At 37.6% G+C, this 24004-nt stretch overlaps 1 protein-coding gene across 18 annotated transcripts in view; it reads right to left on the reverse strand.

The window, feature by feature from the left end:
* The window catches only part of kiaa1217 (KIAA1217 ortholog), a 118888-nt gene that overhangs the window by 80798 nt on the left and 14086 nt on the right, over positions 1-24004 (reverse strand). For 3 of the 18 annotated variants that reach the window (XM_032551770.1, XM_032551763.1, XM_032551765.1), the window contains exon 1: positions 14893-16190. The exons of 1 other annotated variant lie outside the window; for it this stretch is intronic. In XM_032551770.1, the coding sequence (XP_032407661.1) occupies positions 14893-15235 (343 nt within the window). In that variant the 5' untranslated portion in view covers positions 15236-16190. Of the gene's footprint in view, positions 1-14892; positions 16197-24004 lie in introns of those variants that run through there. 14 more of the 18 variants (XM_032551769.1, XM_032551764.1, XM_032551768.1 and 11 more) reach the window with 10 other exon arrangements.

Here is a 24004-nt window from a genome sequence, read left to right on the forward strand (position 1 = left end):
TCATTTTGTGGAACATGTCTACAAGGACTTTGGATATAAAGTAATTTGCTTATCTATAAATGCTCACTTTATTGGTACTTTTAAAAGTGTTTTAGCTGTGAATAATTGATGATTTTGAGCTTCACATTAAGTGACAGATGTCGCCTTGTGAGCTGTTGGCCTCAATCAGCAACTTAGCATAATTCTGTCGACGTCTCATCGGTGCGAGAACTCGCACAGTATGCCTGTCAAAACCTAATTTCAGGGGATCATACAACAAACAAATGCATTATGATATTTGCAGCACAGAGAAGCATTTGGTCCCAAACACAATTAACATTCAATCTGCTAAAGAAGAGAGAATAAAAGGGTACATCGCTTTGACTGCTGTCTGGTTGCATTTGTGGCATTTTTCAGGCTGATCTTTGTGGTGGATGAAGGGGTCAGAAAGATGACTTTAAGGAAACTCTACAGAGGTTCGTGTCCAGCTGAAAGAACAGCAAAATGTCAGAACAATGTCATAACATTGATCTACAGCAAACACTTAAAGGTGTCCACATATTTCTCAGGGTTCAGGAATGCATGCAGCTTGGATCGCACTGAGGGGAGTTGAAGCTTAGTCTTTGAGTCAGAGATATTTTTTTTAACTAAAGCCTCATTTAGGGGGCGACAAAGGGCTTGTTTGGTAACTTTTCAGAAAACTGAAGAGACAGGATTATGTAATTTTTTTGTTAGCATGAAGTTTTTATGTCCTTAATTTCTTGAGAAATAGATTTATCAAATGTTGGAAACACCAAATCTCCTCTGAGGTTTTTCTTGTTGTTAAGTTGGGTGATTTTTGAGAGAGGTTCACGGTCTGGAGGAAGCTTTGCAGGTTAGGGCTGTCACCAGAGTGTCAAAACTCAGCATCTGTTCTGTGAAAACAACAAGCCTCCAGGGACAGACCACATGTGGAACCATCCACATAGTGTTACTACCATCACCCGATGAACTTAACATGCAACAGCACCTCAAAACAGCTGCACTATTACCTTCTTACTCTTTTTATAGACTTGCGACAGCAAGGTGGGGAATTTACTACATTCTGCACTCAAAGAAAAAAAGAAAGTTACATTTTTTTTTAGGAAATCACAAAGTCAATTCTCAAGTTCTCTGTTGTTTTTTGTTCTAAAATATGTACTCTTTGTGTAGCCTTGTTATTGCCCCTACACTGTTGTCATTCAATTACTTTACTATATAACAGGAGATGTAATGTTCACACAACAGAAACAATTGGATACATATTCGATTTCGTACTACATATGGAAGTGGCACAAATCGGGTTTTGCTTTTGTATGTGAAGATCGGAATTGGAGTGCCGTGAAAAGTCAGATATAGGTCGCATATTCATAAAAAAATTAAATTATAATAATAAACATTCATTTTGTGCAGAACAACTGCCAAAGTATGATTATTTGAATTGTTGTTTTGCTGTTGCTCTGTCTGTGAAGTACTCACCAAAGGCACAAAATCCGATTACATATTCAAGTTTTTTTTTTATACGATTTCGACTGATTTAAAGTGAGAGGGGTGGGAAAAAGAAATGAAACAAAGACCAAAAAAAAGATGGAAACTTTTCTTCTGAGTCACAGTTTTCTGAAAAAGTATCAAAATCTCCAGCTGGTGATTACAGTTAAGAAGAAATCCCCTTCTTCAGTCTTCATAATCTTGCACAAAAGTGCTGTGTCAGTCTCATCACGAGCTTTCGCGAAGGAGCTGAAAAGCATGTGAGTCTCACCAGTGACGTCATCTCACAGCCAAACCCTTTTATGCCCCCTTTTGAGAGAAGAAAAATCCCCAGATTTCAGAGTGAGTGTGGGGACAGAATATGTTTGATCCCTGCTTCAATGTTTCTTAGTGTTTGATACTGTAAGAATGTATCAGAGACGCTCAGAGGCACAGGGCAGCTGTCGGCTCAGCTTCTCTGTTAACGGGGTGAAAAAGAGAGAGAGAGAGAGAAACTTGGCAAAAGTGAAGTTTTAGTCACATCCTAACTGAACGAGCTGTGCTGGCGGGGATAAAGTGAATAGGGTCATATTAAACTCTATCAAAACGAAACCAAGAGGGAAACTGCAGGCTAAACTTGAAATCCAAGAAGTCGTACACCTGGGGGCGCTACTGTACATGCCAGGAGATTTTGTACTGATTGACCTGGTGTGGAGGGAAATCTATCTTTTTTTTAATGTAAAATATTTTACAACTGTTTGTTGTAATTTATTGAAGTTGTAGAAAGAATGCAAGCTATTGAAATGTCTCCAAATGGGCCAAACAAGCTTGTCTGAAGCAGATAGACTCTGTGAAAATATATTTTAAACATCCATTCCCATATAGTTATGCAGTTAAAATAATTACTTTATTTTTTTCTGTATTAAACCAATTTTTTAAAAATCTAACTGCTTTTATTACTAAACATAAATTCAGTGACTGAAGATGTACATAACAATGTAAAATTAACACTAGCTTAAAGTAAAAAGTAAGCATGTTCAATATATTAAGTATTATGCCTTTTAGTTTCAGTGTATTTGTTAGAGTACTGTCAATACTAAATACAGAAAGGTGATTTGCTTCTTCAACTTTTAGAAATGAAACAAATTTTCCTAACTGCAAATGGAAATTAAAATTATGACAACTCCTCTTAAAACGTGTACAACAGATGCCTTATTCCTACTTGAAAGCATAGTCAGTATTAGCATTGTATGGTAATAATGAAATAAAACAATATTCAAGGTAACTCGCATGTCTTTCTGAAGCACCAACACCACACAAAGAGTCACTTCATATGCATTTGTATTTGTTTACATTCAAAATTGACAAGATTATTGTGAGTTTATTGTTGGGACCCCCATAAGGTTGAATGTAACGTTAGCAGACTGGCACATTGATGTTAGCTTGCTAGTTAGCCATCTTTTCTGCTCCGGTAAATAGCTTGGACTGTACTGTTTATTTTACCAGCAGACCAGATGACATCCAACAAACACAAAAATATCTGAAAAGAGTGATGGATGACATTACTCTTGTATCCAGACAATGATTTGTGTTTTTGGTGTTATTTGCTACTGCAAACATTTTGTAGTTTCAAGGAGATTGAAATTTCAGAGAGTTTTTCTTCAAAAGGCTATCACCCACAGCTGACTGACAGATTGAAGTAACAACAGGGAGAAAGGGGGGCACTACCCTACACTACATACAATGTGATGAAAAAAATAACCCATACTGCCATGGGCATGTCATGAAAAAAGTGCTTAAATCACAGAAATAGTGTATGAAGAAATTCACTTTTAAATCAAAAACCAACCAATGGCTCTTTCAAAGACATCAGGGAAATATAATTCTGATTTAGGGAAAAATAAAAAATAAGATAAATAAGACACATATGTGAGAACAACTAAGAGAGTCATGTGAATTAGTTTGATAGCTTTTTTCTAAATTGCAACCCAATAAAGGGTGTATAACTTAGGAATCTCAGCATAGCAATTCTTATAGTTTCAAAGCAAGGCGCAGAAGCTAAAACTTTACATAGGACATGCTAATTACAGCAAAGTGTCTGTTGCTTTGGAGCCAAATGTGTTCAATTTAAAAAGGAGTCAGTTATCTCTGGTAAACCCAAGGTCAGGCTCTGAACTTAGAACCAAATGCTTGCCTCTGAACTTATTTGTGTCTTATTAGTACTACAGCGCAGATGGGGAAACAACCTTATATACTCTCTGACTGAAGTGATGCTCTGGGAAAAGCAGGACAACTCTTTATCTTTCTAATTAATATGTGATCAATGTTATTTTCAGTGGAAACTTTAAGTTCTAGTAAATCAAACACTGCATTACATATTTTTGACTCATAATATTTGAATAAAGTCTTAATTAGGAATCTGATCAAAGCCCAAAAGCAGCATAGCTGATGAACATTTAAATTGAGATGCTAGACTCCCCCTCTAAAAGTAAATAGCAAACTGGTACTTTCAGAAAAACACTACATTAGTAAAAAAAAAAAAAATGTTGAAATGCAATAAGTAATATCTGAGTTAAAAATCAATTTATATTGAGACAGAAACTGGAGAAGAATGTTAGCATTACTTTACAGCAACAGGAATTTCTAGGGAATACAATTTGTCTCATCTTGCAAACCTAAAGCAGACATTTGGCAAAACAGCCCATAGCTCATTAGTTATTATTTATTATCCACATATTGCAGACTCTGGCAGTCATAAAATGGGGCACATTCCAGTAAAAATCTACCAACCAGATACTTCAGGGGTAAATAAAAACCTTGAAGTATCAACTCCACTGATAACTGAAGTCTGTAGGTAAACACATCCTGAATTCAGCCTCCGATTTAAAAAACTACAATGCAATTCCAAGTAAATTCAACAAGAAGAACTGTGATCAGTGACTACTACAGAGCCCCAATAAAGATCAGAAAAAAGGTCTTATTCTGCTGGTTAATATATTTATTTGTCTTTAAGGTCTGTTTTGTTCTGAAAGGATGAAGTGAGGGTGATACAGAGTAAAAGAAAGGCCTTTTAGATCAATTAGGTTTAACATTGTCTTATCCTGCTCAGCTCACAAGGTCCAAGTCATCAATCTTAAACTAAAGCCTTGATGTATAAACAAGGACCACATGTTTCTCCTCTTCTTAAAAATGCTTTAATTCTGTGTAATATTGAAAATGTATGTTTTAAATTTTTTTAGAATGCTTAAAGTACATATTTTTTCTCATTTACTTCCCATACCTTCATTAGCTCCATCAAAGTTAAAGAAATCTAGAGTAAAGATGCACTAAGACATGTCCTAGTGACTGGAAACAACCTGGACACTTAATCAATGAACAGACTTTTCAAAGTGCAACCTTGGTAGCAGTGACAACAACACTCTTTAGTTAGTGCTGTTACTGAGTGAAGAACACACAAAAATGATTTTTGTTGGCTTAGACTTTTGAGTAAAGTTAAGTTAGAGAAAGCACAGAAATGCAAAGTGATTTCAAAGAAAGATCTAGTTCTACAATGTGTCTACAGTGTGAGACTTTCAGCTGATAATAGAAGTGTTAAGTGAAAAGAGGCTGTGGTTTTCATAAACTTTTACCTGGCGATGGGTTTTACAGATTGTTGAAGGGAATTGAAGGAAGCCCTTTCAAACAGCCAATTAAAACACTGTCCCATTAATGTATTTATTCACATGAATCCAGTCTGGCCTCAAATTTTGAATTCAACTGAAAAACTGGAGGCACATGAAAGTGGAGTGCACAATTTAGGTGATGTCATGTGGTATTTGCACATCAAATAAGCCACACGTGTGTTCTGCTCTACTCTTCCTAAAGGTAAGGATCTACAGTATATAACCCATAATAAAACTGGTACATAGGCAATTTTCTCAGTAATAGGCAGACTTGATTTGTTGGGAATTTCTTACATATTCTGCTAATAATGATAAGGTTGGTAGAATATAGTGACATCTAAAGTCAATCAAAAATAGCTACATGCAGAACACAACAGAAGTTCAAAGGGCCATCATTCACTGTGCTTTGACATAAATAGTGAGTCTTCAATCAGCATTACTTTAGTGAACAATGAGTTTCAACCAGCAGAAGCTTAAAAGGTCAGTTGTTCCAATGTTACAGTCTGTATTGAATAATCTCTTTCCTTCAGATGGTGTGTGTAAAGTGGAACAGACCTATAAACATAATTCATATGAAGACCATGTCACAAAACACTTAAAGCTGGAGCTTAGCTGCCTTCAAGCCATCTCTGTGTTTGAAGTGTACCCCTCCTCTGAGCTGCCAAACAAGGTAGGGAAGGAATTGGAAAAGGAAACTAATGAAAGGGTTAGCCAGTTTTTGAAGCTTAAATGTGGTATATAGAAATGAGAGATTTCTGTGTGACCTTAAATGCAAACAAGAAATGCCATGGGGTGGTCTCCTGCTGCAAAACTGTTATTCTTCAAATCAATGGGGTTTTACTTATTGGTTGGTGATGCTTTACAACTGAACAAAACTAACAAATAAACAGATATACAGAAACAAACAATTTGGATCAAGATTGCTCATGCCAGAGATGCATCTAAAAGTTGTAGAATATTGGTGCTCAAGGACTAATATTAGGAACCACTGAACAAGTGTTCTACGTTGTATCTTCTCTGTACAAACATTGTTCTATTAAAATGATAAGAATACAGAAGAGGAAACATTTAAAATAAGATTGAACAGCAACAAATGTTCCACTGCATTAAATTACTTATCAAGTCTTAGTGTATTAAGAAATTTCTTTCTTTTATAAAAAGTGCTTAAATATCCTCACTAGATAACAGATCAAGGTGTATCATCAAATAGTATTTTAGGAACTCTGTTTCCTTTCATCTCAGTTGCTTGCTGATCTAGGTTGCTGTCAAATGTGGTTTGTTCACAGTTTGCTGTCATTTTCAGTGCTAGAAACTGGGGCAGACAAGGGCACATCTGAGGCACTAAAAGCTGCTGCCGCAGGAAAGTGGCAGAGAAGACAAGAAACTAAAGTTGAAAGGAAAATACAGAGTGACTGTGGTGATTCAGACACTCATAATGCTTCTATTGGAGCAACCAATTACAGAGAAAGAAGTGTTTCATTGTTTCATTGTGGGCATGACATAACATAACTTCGGGGACACAGTTTTGCCCTCCCAAAGGCATCAACAAAAAGTAAGCAAGGACTGCCTTCACTGTACTAACCTTATGTGCTAGTCTTATTTTCAATCCAGAAAATTCACCTACAGAAAAACAACCAAAAAATGGCAAAGAGCAATCCAGAAGAAAATATGGACTGAAGGGAGTAATTATAAGGAGCATCGTGTAACAACAAGTAGAAACCTGGTTTCTCAATACAACAGGAAGCAAATATAACTGTGAACGCAAAACCTTGTCTTTACGGAAGATTTTTTTTTTTTTTTGGTTTTGAAGTAAGGTTTTGATGGAGCTGCTATCAGCAGTCATTGACTTACCAGTGGTCAAGTGTTCTCAGAGTGGTGTTAGTATGGAGAAAAGTTCTCACCAGAACCCAATGGCCAAGATAAGGATAAGTTATAGTTGCACTTTTGAAAGTTTGCACTGAGCGTGCATGAGTGTGGCAAAATTCAGAGGTGCATGACCAGGCACCATGACAGCGTCCAAGGTCAACACACAGGAGATGGGACGGCACGGTTAGCGTGTGCCCTCCTGTGCCTGGTTCAGTGCGTGAACTATTAACCTAGCTTTACAAAGTTGATTTCTTTCAACTTAAAACAACTCCTGTCACAAAAAGTTTATTGTTTCTTTTCTCAATAAAAATGTTTAAACATTTAGGTGAATGTCACTGCTGCATTAGATAATTATCTACATATAACTACAATTATTTGCAGAGAAGACGGTGAACAAGCACATTTTACAAGGGTAACAAATATAAATTAATGGAAACATAGTAATTGACTTCTATATGAATAAAATTGAAAGCAAAGTGAAATGGAGAGGTCCAGACCATCAAAGAGCAATCATTTACACAAACCTAAGACCAATTCAGTGTGGCAGACCAAAGATGCATATTTTCTGAACTGTGGGAAGAAGCTGGCATACACATTTACAGGCCCCAGCTGGAATTTGAACCCATAATCTGAACCATGCCGCACTGCCCACCCAGACATAAATACCACTTTAACAAATATTGAATGGATAAATATTTGCAATTTCAAAAGGTAGAACCACATTGTGAAACATGATGATAGGAATACAGTGGGGATTATGTGAAGATAAAAAGGCATCTAAAAAAGTATGCTGTGGATGGCTGGACGGACAGATGGACAGACAAAAAAGCATCACAACTACATTATCTAAAGAAGTAGATGTAATTCTCATTCTCCAATAATACAACACAAGTGAATGAATGATCCAAGCCAATTATCTTTGAAAGGCTGGTCAAAACCCCAGTATTACCTAGATAGGTAATACTTTGAGTAATATTCTGAGTATTTACTGTTTATTAGTAATTGTAGCATACAATATTTATATTGATATGTTAGTGTTGTATTTTTTTCCTGCATCAAAGCAAGACATTTCTGATCATTTGTGGATCAAACGTCTAATTACAAATCTTAACTTGATCTTTCAAAAGCCCATCCCTTCTATTAACTACATAGTTCTATTAACTATATGCTTTGCAGAATTGAAAAAATCTTCACATTTCAATCAAAGAAGCACAAAAATCCAGCACTTTAAGAGGTTTAAATTGAAAACATACTACGTAGAAGTCTGCTTTAAAAATGTCTGACGTCGAACAAGTATATCTACGTGCTCTTGCTTACAGTCAGAAGAACAGACAGACATGGATGAATACATATGTGTACGCATCACATTTGCCTGAGAGGGAAAAAGAGTGAAAGTGGAAAGATATCGATTTCTCTGTCGACTCTTTGAGAAGAAACCCTGAGGGAGCCTTTAAATTCACTTCCACCCTTCAGTTGGCTGAATTAACTTCATTTATCCTTTGGACTAAAACACAAACATAAAATAGATCTATCTCTCAGTGATATGTCTAGATGGAAAGAATTTCACGCTGCATTTGGAATTTTTGCTTTGATCATTTTATCCCTTAATTAAGCCAATAAATGGAAACTGTGGAACAAAAATACATGCAAGATGTTGATAAATAAGTAAAGACCTTGCACGTCCAAATCAGAGAAACTGTGACTGAAACCAATTCCTTTGTTTCATCTTGAATCTAACACACAGAGAAACCAAACCCCCTCTGCTGTTTTTCATTGAGAACCAGACAGACTAAGGATCAAGAGAAAAGCCTTGCTTCCCTGAACTACACTTTAGAATCAAAACATACACACACAAGTCCCAAAAAGAAGGATTTACAGTAGACACTCATGAGTGGCCACATAACTTTAGCTCTTTCTTCTTGCTCAGTGAACCAGTTATTGTCCGTTTGTGTTTGGGAGATGAGTCACATCCAATCATCTTCTGAACACAAGCCCCAGGTCAATGAACACACCATTAACTCACCTATAGTCCATTGCTTCTAATGATTCATTGGACATCTCTTCAGTTGCTGGGTACTTATTGACAAACCAAGGACAAAGGTAAGTTGTCCCCTAGAGCTGTGAAAACATCCTGGCATTGTGACAGCCGCCTTTGAGGCATTTAGATGGAAAGCCCTGTCCAAACTCTCTTAATTGACTTTTTTCTCCTGTAGAAGGAAAAAATGTTTAACTTTAACAAAAGCAACAAACTTAGAGGGTTAGAGGTTCAAAAATTGATTTGAGATATTTTGTCTCCATTGCATTGTATGTCACTTGTTTTACTTTTCTTATTGCAATGCTCTTTTTTATTTCTCTCAAGTTCTTTAAGCACAGAAATCAGATAAGCAGAGAAGTGTTTCTGCTTTGGCTACATACAATAGCAAGTGATATGGGTTACAATGACAAAGCTCCATTTCAATATGATTCAGTTTCTCTCTTATGATTCTCTTTTTTGAAATCTTTGCAGCTTAATATTGATCCTTTTTTAGTCTTTTTGATAGAAAGAACTGAGACAACTTTGGTTAAATAGAATAGTGCTGTTACAATGTCTCTGTTCTTCCCAAGTATGCTGATTTGTTGAAAACTGCATGTTTCACATGTCTAAACATGAGGCAATAACAGGGATTTGGATGAATAGCAATTGCATATTTGAAGCATGTTTGTTGCTCTTGTTCGAGTCATGTTCTGAATAATAAATATACACATTGGTAGCATTGCAATGTTCAAAGCATGAGAAAAAGGTTGTGGCTTATATTCTGTAAATTACAGTAATTTACTGTGTCAGATTACTGAGCTGTTTTTAAGCTGAGCCATCGCCAGTGTGCTTGTATAGCAAGATTAGTTGTGCTAGCGTGAAGGACTAGACCAGTGCAAAAACGGATGTGTTTTTTTTAGAACTTCTTACTTCTAGTGGAGAAACAGTATGCAGTATGTGGTAGAAGTGCATATCCAAAAAGGGCTAAATATGATGAACATTCTGATCGATGACTCTTGTCAACATTTGCTTGCTCAGACCCATCCAATGCCTCCTGATTATTTTGCAACAAGTGTATGTGATTTAGCAAATTTTCTCAGTTATGTGCAAATGAATATGAACATGTAGGAATAACTGAGCATAATTCACATAAACCCATAAAATGAGTTTCTGATTGCTTGATTCAGAGTAAAAGCAGGCGGTGTAGCTTGCAATCAACTTCCTACTTACTGACAATATATCAAGACATTCAATTCAAATGTAAAGACAGGAAAGATCCTTTAAAATCACTGAAAATCGTTATTTTCTGTCTAGTAAAGAATTCACGCTTAAGTCTACATGGCCTCTCAGATAGAAACGGTTTTAAAATGGATTTGTCAAATGGTCAAAGGTTTTTCATTAAATTTGACATGCTATGTCAGCTATGTGTGTAAGCTGCTGTTCTGGACTAATTTGGTATTTATTTTTGCAATTTTATAGTTGTCAAAGATGAAAATATCAGGAAATTATGTTTTTTTTCCTTTAAGTTGTTTTTACAAATTTATTTTATCTCCAATCAAAGATTCAATGTCAAATAAATGAATGAACATATTCCATTTCTAAAACTCATTTATATCATACTAAGCTGCTTTTCAGCTTTTTTTTAAAGAAACAAACATAGTCACCAAAATGTCAGTTACATATCAACACAACTTTTACAGTAAGTGAGCAAAACTGACACGATGATCTCAGCAGTGAATATGTCAAAGTAAATCTCTCACCAGTGAATCAAACCTTTACAGACACCCAGGCGAGTACAACAAAATATCAAATGCCTCACTAACCTTTGACACTTGAAGACAAGCTGAAGCAACCCTGCACATATTGATGTGGTTACACAGTTAAAAGCCAGACACAGCAAAAACACAAGTGTGAGTGCCTCTTAAAACAAACTGTTCTCAGTTCCTTTCCAGTCATCCAGAAGTGAGGTCATTCAGAATCAGAGATTCCCAGAGACAAATTGCTACCTGGTGGATCATAAAGTCTAAGGACTTTAATGATCATACACATGACGAAAACATTAAGTTTGTCTAGACTGAAAAAAAATCCCTGGAGCTTTGATGATAACAAAGACTGATCGGGAGATAAAGACAGGTTGAGTCATTATCAACTAGAGACTGTCCAAACATTAACCTTTCCAAATCCCTGTACCAACTGATTTGACTTTCCAAGTTAAGATGCTCTCATAAATACACTGCAGCCTTGACGTTTTTGTTCAAAATAACCTGAGGAAGTTCATGTTGAATTTCAATAGTCTATCAGAGTCATGCTGAAACAGAAGAAAACTGGGTTTAATCTCTTGCTTTTTGAAGATGTTTTACAAGATTTTGGTAGGGGTAAGACAGTGTGGGGGATATTTTCTTGTCATACTTCAATGTAAATTAAGCATAATTTAAATGCCACAGTCTCCCTTAGTACTGTTGCTGACCATGTCCATCTTATATGAGCTCAAATCATCTCAAACAAGTTTCTAGAAATTTACTATTAGTTCAGTGTAACCCAGTGGCCTCAATAGTTGTCAACAGAGCACCTTTGGGATGTGTTGGAACAAGAGATATGCATCACATACGTGTAATTGACACATCAGCAGCAACTGGGTGTTGCAGCAACCGTGTGATGCTTCAACCTGTGTGCATGATGCTCCAACTTGTTACAAACAAGGTGCACTTAAAACAAAATTGGCCGGTGCATTCCTATGCGCTTAGTATGTCCTCAGAATATTGTTTCCTTTGTCAAACCTCAAATGAAATGATTGTGTTTCTTTTCCACACTCTTTCACTGCTTTATAGTCACCCCTTTAATAGATAAATAGATTAATAGATTGGATTTTGCAATTTTTATTTTTAATATTTTTATGTGGTACAAAACATTCATGACAAAAGTGCAAAAGTCAATTCACCTCCCTTTGGCTAAAGATTTTCAGGGTTACATAAGGGTAAAATCTTGACTCAAGAGTCAAAATGGTGTCTGGGGCTTACTGCATATCATAGACACTTTGTGTCTGTCGATGTGAAGACAGATTGGAATCATCCATGCGTTAGTTCATCTGTTAAAACACAGTCAGCCCAACAGAAGAAATTGATTTGGGAGCTCACTTGTACATAAGATTGTCAGCCACCGCTGCACTATTGTTTTTGTTTGCTTTCCTATTACAGACACATTGGTGAGGCCACAAATTTAACCTCATCCCAATATAGAAACAGCAGTGAACAACACAACAAGCACTGAAGATTTGTAAGGATGTCTTCATAAGTGTGTGGGAACAAATTTAGCTGTATTTACTTCAAAAACACTGCTCCCTACACATGCAGTTTGCAAAATTCAAAATGCAGTTTGTTTTCATTGAAACAAACTGAGTTGGTATGAGAGAGTTGGTATGAAAAATTAGAAAAGTGACAGTGCCTAGAGAGGGGGGGGGGGGGGGGGGGGTTGAAATGCACTTTTGTAACTTGTAATGGTTCCAAATTACACCATTTGGAAGAACAAGGCAACAAAATACAGATTGCATCTAAGCAAAACTGGATAAGCAATGATTAAATAACCAAATTGTGCCCAAAACAAGCCAGCATAGTGGATCCTGGTTTGCATTAGTAATAATGTGAACAAACTTTGGAAAACCAGCTCAAAAGTAGAAAATTTGTGTTACATAAGGCTTCAACTCTGCTTCCTTTCAAAAGCTTTTTGAAGTTTAATAAATATTGTCAAACTTCTAGCTCATCAAAATAGTATCAAATTGAGGGTTACTGCAGAATTTTGAAGAAAATTGTACCTGAATCTACGCTTAATGTTACACACTGTCTGGAGCAAATATATCAAACGGATTTCACTCTTGGTGGGGGATTTCACTTTAACGGCTGAAATTGGATCCTTTGGTGAGCAGCAGTCATCTTTGAAGCTTTTACACAGTGGAAATGTCACCTGTCACACACACTTATTGTCTGACAGGCCTATGTGCAACAGCTCTGTTTGACTCGTGGGCTTGGGTCATTGCTACTCTCAAGCCCAGTGGCTGGAATTATTTCAGGAATTGACTATACATAGACTTTAATTTTAACACAGTTTTTATAGAGGTCACGATATAGCTAATTATACTGCTAACAGCAAAATGTGTTTCAAATGCAAAAACAAAGATACCACTTAACAGAGGTTGCATTAAGACAAGACACTGTATTGCACAAAGTTTATACATCAAAGTTATGTGAAATAGGTTTACTTTGTTGAAAGTTTCTGCAGAGAGTGTGCTGCTGATGTACTGCCTTTTCAACTGAGAACTTCAAAGGTACTGTCCAGAGATATAATAAAGTTGAGCAGCCACTGAAGTAAAACTCCTGCTTAAAAATGCACTGCAGGACGGGCAAATGTAGAGAACAGTTCATTTATTCTATTTGATGGTCTTTTGTGAGTTTATGATTGCCTATGTGTATGACGGGGGCTGGTGGAGGAGTCTTTCAATAATGCTGTCATAACACAACAGGAGAAAGAGATAGGAAGAGGAGAGTGACTCAAGGAGACACAAAAGCGGAGAGGGTGTTGGCAAGGAGAAAGACAAAAGGAATCACAGTAAGGAGTGAGGGAAGACAGAAGAACTCCGTGAGGACATAAAAGAAAACAAAGAAAGCTTTAATTACCGGACATAATCAAAGTGTGGTTAATTAAGAACTCTGGGTTTGCTGTTTAGTCATCTCTACAGGGGCTGACCCAGGCTTTTAAGAAGGTCATCAGTTCTGCAGAAAGACCATTTCTTTATATAAAGAAGATACTAGAAGCTCAGCGAGAACAAGCACATCTGGTTTCCAGAACAAACGTGCTCCCCCTTCTTGCCCCTAACCTGACTTCACGATCCGAGATTCACACAGAGACACAACTCGGGACCTGTTGATTTCCCAGCATGCCCAGCTCACATTCCTGACCTCCTTCTGTCACTCTACCATTGGACTCCACCTTGTTGCCTTTATCTACATCACCCCCATTCCTTTTGCAATTCCCTGTCTTTGACTACAAACCAATCAGTCTGCAGTGATTTATGACTGACTGACAGGGAACGTTACAGCAGCTCAAAGAAAAGTCAGTCAAGCTCTCAACAAGAGCATCATAGATGTAAAGCATTCTGATAAATCTTCAGTTGCATACAGTCTTGCCCAAGTTTCACTTGAAAGTGTTAAAAGGTTGAGTCCTAGCAGGACATGAAAACAGGTGTCATGCAGAGTTGGGAATGTTGTGAGGAGAACCAAAGGGGAGAGAGATAAGCACTAGTGGACACCAACACAGCAGGACAGTGACTTCATATATGTCAACACAACCACAACACTCTTCAGTGTGGAAGTTAAAATGGAATATTTTAATGTACTTAAAGCAGAGAAGCTATAAGGATATATTTTAAAAGGAGGGATGTCAGCTGTTTATTCAGGCAACTACAACAGACAGAGTTCGCTTGATGCTCTAGCATACATTTCTCTACTATACCATTTTGCAATTTTGCCGATTTGATCATTTGCACCTGAAAGGTTCCTAAAATTGGTGACGGGGCTCTACTGAAGGTTGCAAGGGTACAAGCTTTTATCATTGTTGGCAGCATAGTCTTGGGGTGTGGGTAGATCATCCAATTCCTTCTCATGATATCTCACTTCAGTCAAGATGATATTTTAGTTGGTTTAGCAGAATAAATAAAAACGACCCCTCAAACAAAAATGAACCCCAGACTACGTACATTTGCGTCAATTTATATATTATTAATAAAGTTAACAGCAGAAATAATAATTAAAAAAACACAGCAAGTATAGCATACTAATAAACCACAAGACCAATAACAAACTATCTATCTTAGAATAATGCATATTTATTACTTACTTTGCACTGAGCCCTGCTGCTGACTTGAAACTTTGGGTGGGCTGATCCTGCTCTTGGAAGATACCATCTCCACATTCTGGTCCTTTTCACATGGACTCTGGCTAGTATCCCGAATCTCAGTCTGGGTCTCACTTTGGGGTTTGTCCTGTGCCACAGCTCCAGTTAAGGGCTTCTGTCTGTTCAGGGCACCATCGTTACCTGCCCTCATTAGCTTCTCCCCCACACTTAGTACCCGGGCACGGCCAGCCAAGCCAGCGGTGCTGGGGCATTCCTTCCTCGGGGAAGGAAGCTTGGATCCTGCTCCCGCCGATGGGGGGCGAGCAAGCCGGGAGGCTTTAGACATCCTGTAGGTTAGTCAACAAGTGAAAGCTACTTAGTTTTCCTCAGCCGGGGTGACTGCAGCTGTATCCTGAGGGCATTCTGGAAGAATTCTTGTCTTTCTGTTACTCTGGAGCTGCAGCGTGTTGAAGCTGGTGCAGGTAAGTCAGAAGGGCCAAGAAAAGGAGTGAGAAGAGAGAAGGAGGGTACTATTGGGAAGCAGGGTGGGAGGAAACTTAGCTCCTTGGAAGGTGTTCACCTCTCCTGGCATGGCCTCCTGGGATCATCCTCCAAAGCAAACAGTGAGCATGTAAGTAAGTGTGTGTGTGTTGGTAAATAACTGAACGTGTGGACAAACCTGTGGAGTGACAGGATGTGCTGTGCCAAATGCAAACAAAAACTCAGGTCTCCAATGTCAGCACATTCCAGCTTCTTAATCCCCCCTATGCCTCCTCCTCCATCCCTTTCTTTTTCCTCTCCTGCCCCCACTTCTCTGCACCTACACTCATAACACAAACATGAACTTTTCTTTCCTACCTCATACTTAATAGTTCCTTCCCGTGTTAATGTCCGCTTTCTGTTCTCTTGTCCGCTCTCTCTTCTCTTTGTCTTTAATTTACATGCTCTTCTTGTCTGATGCACAGCGGGAAACCATCCCAGCGCTAAGACAGGCAGAAACCAGAGAGAGAAAGAATTACAGAGCACCAGAAAAAAAACTGGGGAAAAAAAGAGCAGAAGGAGGAAGGAGAAACTGCCGGCAAAGGCTGCGCGGAGGAGCTTTTCTCTTCAGGTGCAGCTGCACAAGCTGTTCCAGATGTGAACACAGCGTTTCACGTCATCGGCAGACTCCTTGGAGCAACACTCTTCGCAAACCACTACTTCGCCTCGTCCTATTTTTGCCTGTTCTTCTCTTCTTCAACTCCTTCTCTGTCAGCTTCGAGTTATTTAAATCCAGTCAGCCTGCGCTCCTCACATGTGATGAAATGTTCAGAGGCAGGAATCACACATGCGCAACACAACACACTCATGTGTGGATTTTTACACAGAATTACAAAGCCCAGAGGAGGGAATCCTCAGAGCATTAGTAAATGTGCATGAGTCTGCAAGATACACACAGTAAAGCTGATTTGGGTTGTTGCATGTACATGTTTGACAGAGACAAAATAAAAAAAAAAACAAAAAGCAAAATACGATCAAACTCTGTTTTCTGATCAATAGAAATATCTCATTATGCATGTAGCAAGTTAGGAATACTAACAGTTGAATTTTAAATGTTTTAAATATGAGAATGATTTTAAGAATTCACCCCTGAAGATGAGCTAGTGATCAAAACTGGCCAATTTTCAGTGTGATAGTCCCTCACCAGTGACATACTGGTCAGAATCTCAAAAATCCTAACTTTTCTAGTCAGTTAATGCACCATGCTAATCTTTACCATGTCACACTGACCTCAACATCCCAGTTGTTAGTGAGGGAAACACTTTAGATATCATGTATTGAATGATGATGGGGCTCCTCACCCTATCTCTAAGGCTGAGTCCAGCCTCCCTCCAGAGGAAGCTCACTTGTATCTGGGATCTCGTTCTTTTAGTATTAGCAAATTGCTTAAAATTAATTTGGGTGTTAACTGCTCAGTAAGGAAGGTAGTTGTTAACTGTCTAAAAGTTGCTAAATAGCATCAAAACTTAATTTGCATAATTAGCAATGCAACAAGAATCCTCCCAGAATTCTGGCTGGGAAAGTTGGAGGTGACTAAGCAGCCCCAAGTTCAGCATCATTAAAGCTGTTGGCATTCACCATCTATTATCACTTCCGACAAGTATCTCATTAAATCACTGGCATATATAGTGTTGCAAAAAAATAATAAATTGTGAACATTTTCATCTTTAGTGTTTCAGCTTTTCACAGACAGTTCCGATCACAACCAAAGTGTGTCCTGTGTATCAACTTTAAGTACAGATTAAAATGTCAAGTCTGTGATCATTTTGTCAACACAGTGTTACAGATGGTCTCCTCTCATAGCAACATCACATCAAATGACCACTAATAGCAGGAACGTGTGAAGAACATTTTCCACACTGTTCAACAGGTCAAACCTTTACATAAAGCCCATAAACTTCAGAGTAATGCATCTCTAAAATACATTCTAACACTTGTAAAAACAGTTTTGACCTATAATATTTGACATTTAGCAGAATTAGTTATTTAACACCTTATGCAACATTTTATTTTATTGTTGACATAGGATATACCAAATGCAGATTTGTGCATTTCTAAATCAGTTTATTTTCAGTTGTTAAAATAATTATTGCTAATCTAAAAAAATTTAAATGTGCCAAACTCTGCAAAGAGGTCACCATATCCACATGAGTCTGTGACACTTTCAAAATATGCCGCAGCATCTAAGCAGACATGTGAAATGACACACACGGATGTGAATGTTCGCTCGCTGAGTAAACACCAGAAAATGGATTACAGCAAAGGATCAGCTGTGATCAGGCAACACTCATAAATAAAAGAGCAGCAATCTGCATAGACTGTGGCACAGGACTTACACACAAGCTCCAATGCATGAAAAGTCAAATGTGCTGCCACAAAATGATAAAACACAGAGATTTTCTAAAGAGATTTTTCTAAAGTTTCCCATCCCCCTTATGGACTGCCTATAACACTTCTAAACCCGCTCTGAACATGACAGCAGCCATCGCTGATCATATAGATATTAAATATTAATCACATTGCCACTTATCTCTGTGGCTTTAGACAAAGACCAAAGCAGATTGACCTACATACTTTCCCAACGAATAGTTTGCCGACAAAAATCTGAGGGATAAGAACCTTGTGAGAACTGCTGCATGTCTGGTGGATTTTAGAGAAAAGGGCGGAGACAAGATGAAATATTAGAATTGTGTCAGATTATATTTGTGCGTCACTACTGTAGCTGTTGTGTTTACAAAATTATAGTAATCAGGATTACATCAAGCCTAAGAAACAGGGACAGTGGTAAAGCAGGCCAAAAAACGTCAACTCTTTTATGATTTGATTGTGGCTTTGGGTAAATCAACATATATGGTTGGAGTAAATGAAAGCCTTCTTCAGCGACTGAAAGCCTCCAACACTTAAAGCCATAATCCAAATATATAGTAGGAACTCACCTCAAAGGGTTTTTAAATATTATATTTAGGAATGGATATAATTCAGTTTCCCAATTAAGTCTGTAATTTAGCATAATTTGACTGATCACAGGGCAGATAAATGCAGAGGGGAAATTAATCAGGTATAAAATGTTTTTAAAAAGTCAAAGCAGAAAACAATCTACTACTCGCGGTTCAAATTTGCAATTAAGCAACTTGGAAAAGATGGTTGTTTGATGAGTTAAAATCAGCACCAGCAATTAAAGCAAAATTAGCAAACCTGCAGCCTGTTGTTGTGCAAGTCCAGGCCTAAGAGCCAGCTACAGTTTGAACATTGGCAGGTAAGAGACTGACACATCAGAGTAACAAAACAGCAGGTTTTGTAGGAATATGGAGATAATTCCACAGACTTTGATCTTAGACGATAAATGTGCAAAGGAGTGGCTGTTAATTCAGACATGCCTGTAAAAGTGACAAACAAGTAATGAATGTGCAAAATTTGACAATAAATCAAGAAAGGCTGAAGACATTTTTAGAGCATGTGCAATGGTTTTTCAGGTTTATTCTAATATACCAAAACGGTAGTTATGTCAGTCATTAGCTGATGGAACATTAAAAGTTCATGTCTACATTCAGAAGCAACTTAGCAAGTTATACTGTAATCATTTGGCTTAAAGATAACTTGTAGTAAATTTATCATCTTAAAATGGCAGTATGTAACTTTCATAAAATATATATTTTTACATGTTTGTTGAAACTGTCATTATGTCGTGACAGTGTGTTATGCGACAGATAATCTGTGAACAAATTCAGCTGCTCTGTTTTCTCCCAGTGGTAACTAGAAACAACCAATCAGAGCCTGGAAGAGGGTCTTAGCGCTTGTGAGTCTCAATCTTGTGGGGCTACTCATTCTCCTCGAACTACCTCCTTGCTCTCTACTACCATTACAACTTTTCTCTGTCAGCAGAGCCTGTTGTGAATGCTAAAGGCTAGTTAGCATAGTCACCGATGACAGAAGATTAATGGTTTTTCTGCAACAGTAAAGTTGTTTATTTACCATTAGCACATTTAGCAATGAGTACCGGTATATGAAATTGAGTGACAGAGTCAAGACCCTCCTCCTGGCTCTGATTGGTTGTTTTTAGTCAGGAGCGGTGCATTTCTTCAGATGTTATTAGTAGCTCAAGGAGAAGGTGGAGGAGCTTGATCTTATCCAAGATTATCTCTCTTGTAACATACTGTCAGGACATTGTGATAGTTTTAGCAGATATGTAAAAACATATTCTTTATAAATGTCACATAATGCAGCTTTCATGGCAACTCAAAAATATAGTCTTAATGTATCAGTGGGGGTTGTCTCTACTATAGTTTTCAGAGAAAATGCTTCACCTGTAGTTTTTGCTCAGGGCAAATGGTCATTGTGGATTTACCTTAGAGTCAGCATGAGCACTCAAATAATTTAAGAAAAGCTGTATTTCAGAATCTATAAACTTTCTATACCGAGTACAAATTCTTTATAAACCGCTCTTTTTTGATTGAAAAATCAAAAGGAGCTCGCCAGTGTGTATTTTCCATAAGCTTGTCTAAAGGGCCTTTCAAAACAGAACTGATGATGATCACCAAGACTTTATGCAGATACAGCTTCCCATAACTGGAGTGGTTTAATGAGGGGAAAAAGAAAATATTCTAAAAACAAGACAAACCAAGAAGGAGGTAAGCAGTATTATTTATTTAAAAACACAATCTGCCAGAGTTCTCAGAACAGCTCAGCGGAGAGGATATTTTAAAATTACTGCTGTGCAGGTCTGTCTATACAACTGCGGAACTTGAATCGTAGTTGACTTGAGTTCAAGTTTAGAGTTATTCAATGCATTTCCAAGCAACATTAGGAAGGTAGAGATTATATTCTTTATATAAAATAACTCTAAAATGTGTTATCAAAAGTCTGATTCACTAAAGTTTTAAAGAACTCTGTTTGATTTGCAACACTATGTTTCTACATTCTGGCCAGGTTTGATGTTTGTCTGATTAGAAGTATTAAAGGGGCAGTATTATATGTTTTCCAAGCACACAGTTCAATTTCATAGCACAATCAAGAAACTATGTTACCTTCAGTTGATATAAAACGTCTGCATGTCGAATATGATAGAAGGAATTTGACTCTGTGATTTAATGCCTTGAAATTGGGCCTCTGTCTACTTAAGAAACAGATGTGCAGTTCTACTAGGTGTTTGGTAATTGCTTATGGCTAGTCTGAAGGAGCTCAGTGGGAGAGTTGTGGGGATAGGCTGCTCTGTGAGGCAGAAGCTTGAAAGCCTGGAAACTGCAGCACCAAGAAGGAGCTTTCTCCTTGAAGGTGAAGCTCGGTCCCCCCAAAGAGTTTTGCACAACTGAATGGTTGCCAAGAAAGATTAAAAGATTTCTCAAGCATGCATTAAAGAATCAAAGCAACACCCCAGGGATGTTTTGGATGAGGGAATAACATTATAACATGATGTAAAGCTCAAAAAAGTCAATTTTACAAACATAAATCCTAACTCAGAGGTTTCAGGTATTTAAACGGTACCACCTTGTATCATTTTTAACAAATACTTTTCTTATTTTTTTCATACCTGGTGACTCTGTTTAGTTTCTGCATTCAAAAAGGACTGGCCTAAGCACCACTATGGCTAGAAAAAAATAAAAATTGAAGCATTTGTCTGTGGTTTGTGGTGATGAACAGGAAGCCTGCAGGGCCCTTATCAGATTGGATTTTAGGGAAGCAACAGTGTCTGAACACATTGTTGATTAAAGAGCAAGGCTGTGGATCACTGATAATTATCAGTAAAGTTAATTTATCTGCAGTTTAACTAAACACAAAGGATAGGTCGGCCTGCAGTGGGAGCAGGACTTGGGAGGCCGATGCAGGGGGGAAGGGTGTGCTTTGTACTTCTTTGGAGAGGATTAACAATGAGTATATTTTCCAACCCTTAAGGGGTGGTTGTTTCTTTTCCTTCATTTCGTCTCAGAGCTTCCTCTCAACCATATCATGAGTCATTAATGACTGTAGCATTTGGTTGACATCAACAGTTCAATCTGTAAATGAGGGCAACAGAAAAGCTCCGCACTGACAAAACTTAAGGAATCTTTTTCTTTTGTGCAAACAGAGAGGTAGCATTACCAATCCTTCCCACAGGAAAGGACACTAAATAATCATTTAGTCTGTAGCTTGTTGGAAAAATGTGTCAAGGTCTGTCAAACTTTCAGTTATACTGCAGCTGACCTAAAATGATCTCCATCACAATTTCCTACTTGAGCAAGCCATCAATGTTTGATTAGAGACTTTTTAGTAACTCTCAGGCTCATGAATTTAAAATGTGCTTCCAATCTCTCTCTGAAACACACCATCCTACACAAGAACAAAGTGAGCTTTTCATTTTCAATAAGAAATCCTTTACTCCCTTGTGTATTTTCAGCTGTTGATTGTCCCTAAATCCCTTTTGAAGAAAAGTGACTCAAGGGCAGAAATGAGACGACTAGATTCGCTGCGACAGTTGGAACCAATTAGCTTTAAGTTGCAGCAGTTCCCCGGAGAGAACCACCAAGCATGTCTCACAGTATTTGCCGCATCAAGTCAAGATAATGCTATCCCAATCATTCTAGAAAGGGCCCATCACTCAGTTAACAAGTCTGAGATGCTTTTGTAGTCAAGAGAAGTGTTTATCATCTGTTGCTTAAACCAGATTCATGGTACATGAGACTCTTCTGGAGGATAATTGACTAGAATGAGGTGTATAGATGCTAATCATTCTTTGGTGACCTGTACAAAAACTTGGTCAGCACAAAGAATTGCATAGAAAATTTTCCAACTGAAAAAATGCGTGACAGACAGAAACTAACACTGACTGTTGAGTGTGAAAAATGCTGCAGTAGCAGCAAGAAAGTGACTTTTTTGCCTTACAGAAAACTAAACCTACTTGATTCTAAAAATGAAGGATGGACAACATACAGCTTCTTTCACTAGAAAACTTAAATTCAACAATTATTTGAAAGTTTCTGGATGGATGGACGGATAGATGGATGCCAACAAATGACTGATCCCCAATGCTTAATTGTAACTTTTAAGGGTGACAAAACCCGTAAGGTGATTCTGTAATCATTCTCATTTAATTCCAAACTAGTTTTATATGTGTATTAAATTTTTATTCCCTGATCCAGTTTGTTTTTGGGTTCAAAATGACATGTAAGTTTGCATACAATGTGCTATTCTAACTGCCATTCAATGCATAAACCCCTTTAGTTTGGGTTTGCTTGAAAACGCCAATGTTGTTCTTAATAGCCAAATTCTTTCCCCCTCACTGTTGTAACAGATGAATAATAAAAGCAGATATGAGAGTGGCTTTGTCTCTTTTTTTAAGCTGCTGTGAAGGTACAAAATATTCCTACAACCCTGGTAACAAGCCAGTCTTTCTTAAGAAGAATCCAGATGGTTTATTATCCCAGAGACAAGAATATAAACATTTTAGCTCAACTGTTGAATAAATCAAATATTGAGAGACTGTGGGGTTGAAAAAATCAATAATGCAGGTTCTAGTGAGAATGCAGTACTGTCATCAGGGCTTTATATCCTGTCTCTGGGGCCCCCCTGTGGCCTTGTGAGACAGTTTCGGTCCTCGGTCATCTGGGTATGAAGCATGTGAGCACCAACTCACCATTTGAAAACATCTAAACTTCATATTTCCGCCTCTTTGCCCCACAGGCAGCAACTACACATCAACATTTCAAAAGAATTCAGCTTCTTATTTTGACAGCATGTCAAGTGTGAGATTGGAGAGAAGCTAAATGCTTCTGTCTGAAGTGGATAAAAGGGATATGAAGGAAGACAAACTACCTCTCCATCCAGACTGATGTAAATAAATGGTTTCTCCATTCTCTTTATGGCATATTGATTTTTTGTTCAGCGGCCGACTGCAGAGCAAAGACGGGAGATAAATAGTACAGCAGAGAGGAGTCCCAGGCTCCTTTCTGTGCACATTAAAGGCGTTCCGCTAGGAAAAGGAAAACAAGTGTATGCCTAACTAATGAAAGATAGAAACAGGTAATCACACTGCTGTAGGGAAATTATGGTAATTTATGTGTTTATTTTATTACATCATATACTCTTGTCTGTAACTACAACAACAGGTATAAATATAAACCTCTTGCATTTCCTTGTGAGATTCTCATCTTATGATAGTAACATTCTCATGACAAATTAAGGTTCCAGATTCTTCCTTAAAGAATCTGGAACATTTCAATTTCTAAAATGAAAATGTTTTAGAAATTATGCAAACCTAAACTGTCAAAATACTTACAATGGTTTTCTAAATGTTACTGTTTGCACTCAAAGAAAAAGGAAATAAATATTTGTACAAGAGTTTCTTACTTAATATCTTCCTCCCTCATCTTTGGTAAAACTAAATGCCCAAAACAAGGGCATACAGTCATGAAGACACTTCAGCAGGTCAACACCTGTGTGAGCTTGTACTTATTATCATGCAAAAAGCTTGAGGAAGAAAGAAGCATCTTATTGAATCATCTGTTCGGCATGAGGAACAGTATGGTTTCTATCTTACTACGTCAGTTTCACTCTTTCAGAACAGTTTAAACACTTGAGTCAAAACACTGAAAACACTATAAAC

The sequence above is a fragment of the Xiphophorus hellerii genome, chromosome 21 (assembly GCF_003331165.1).
Source record: "Xiphophorus hellerii strain 12219 chromosome 21, Xiphophorus_hellerii-4.1, whole genome shotgun sequence".
NCBI lineage: Eukaryota > Metazoa > Chordata > Actinopteri > Cyprinodontiformes > Poeciliidae > Xiphophorus > Xiphophorus hellerii.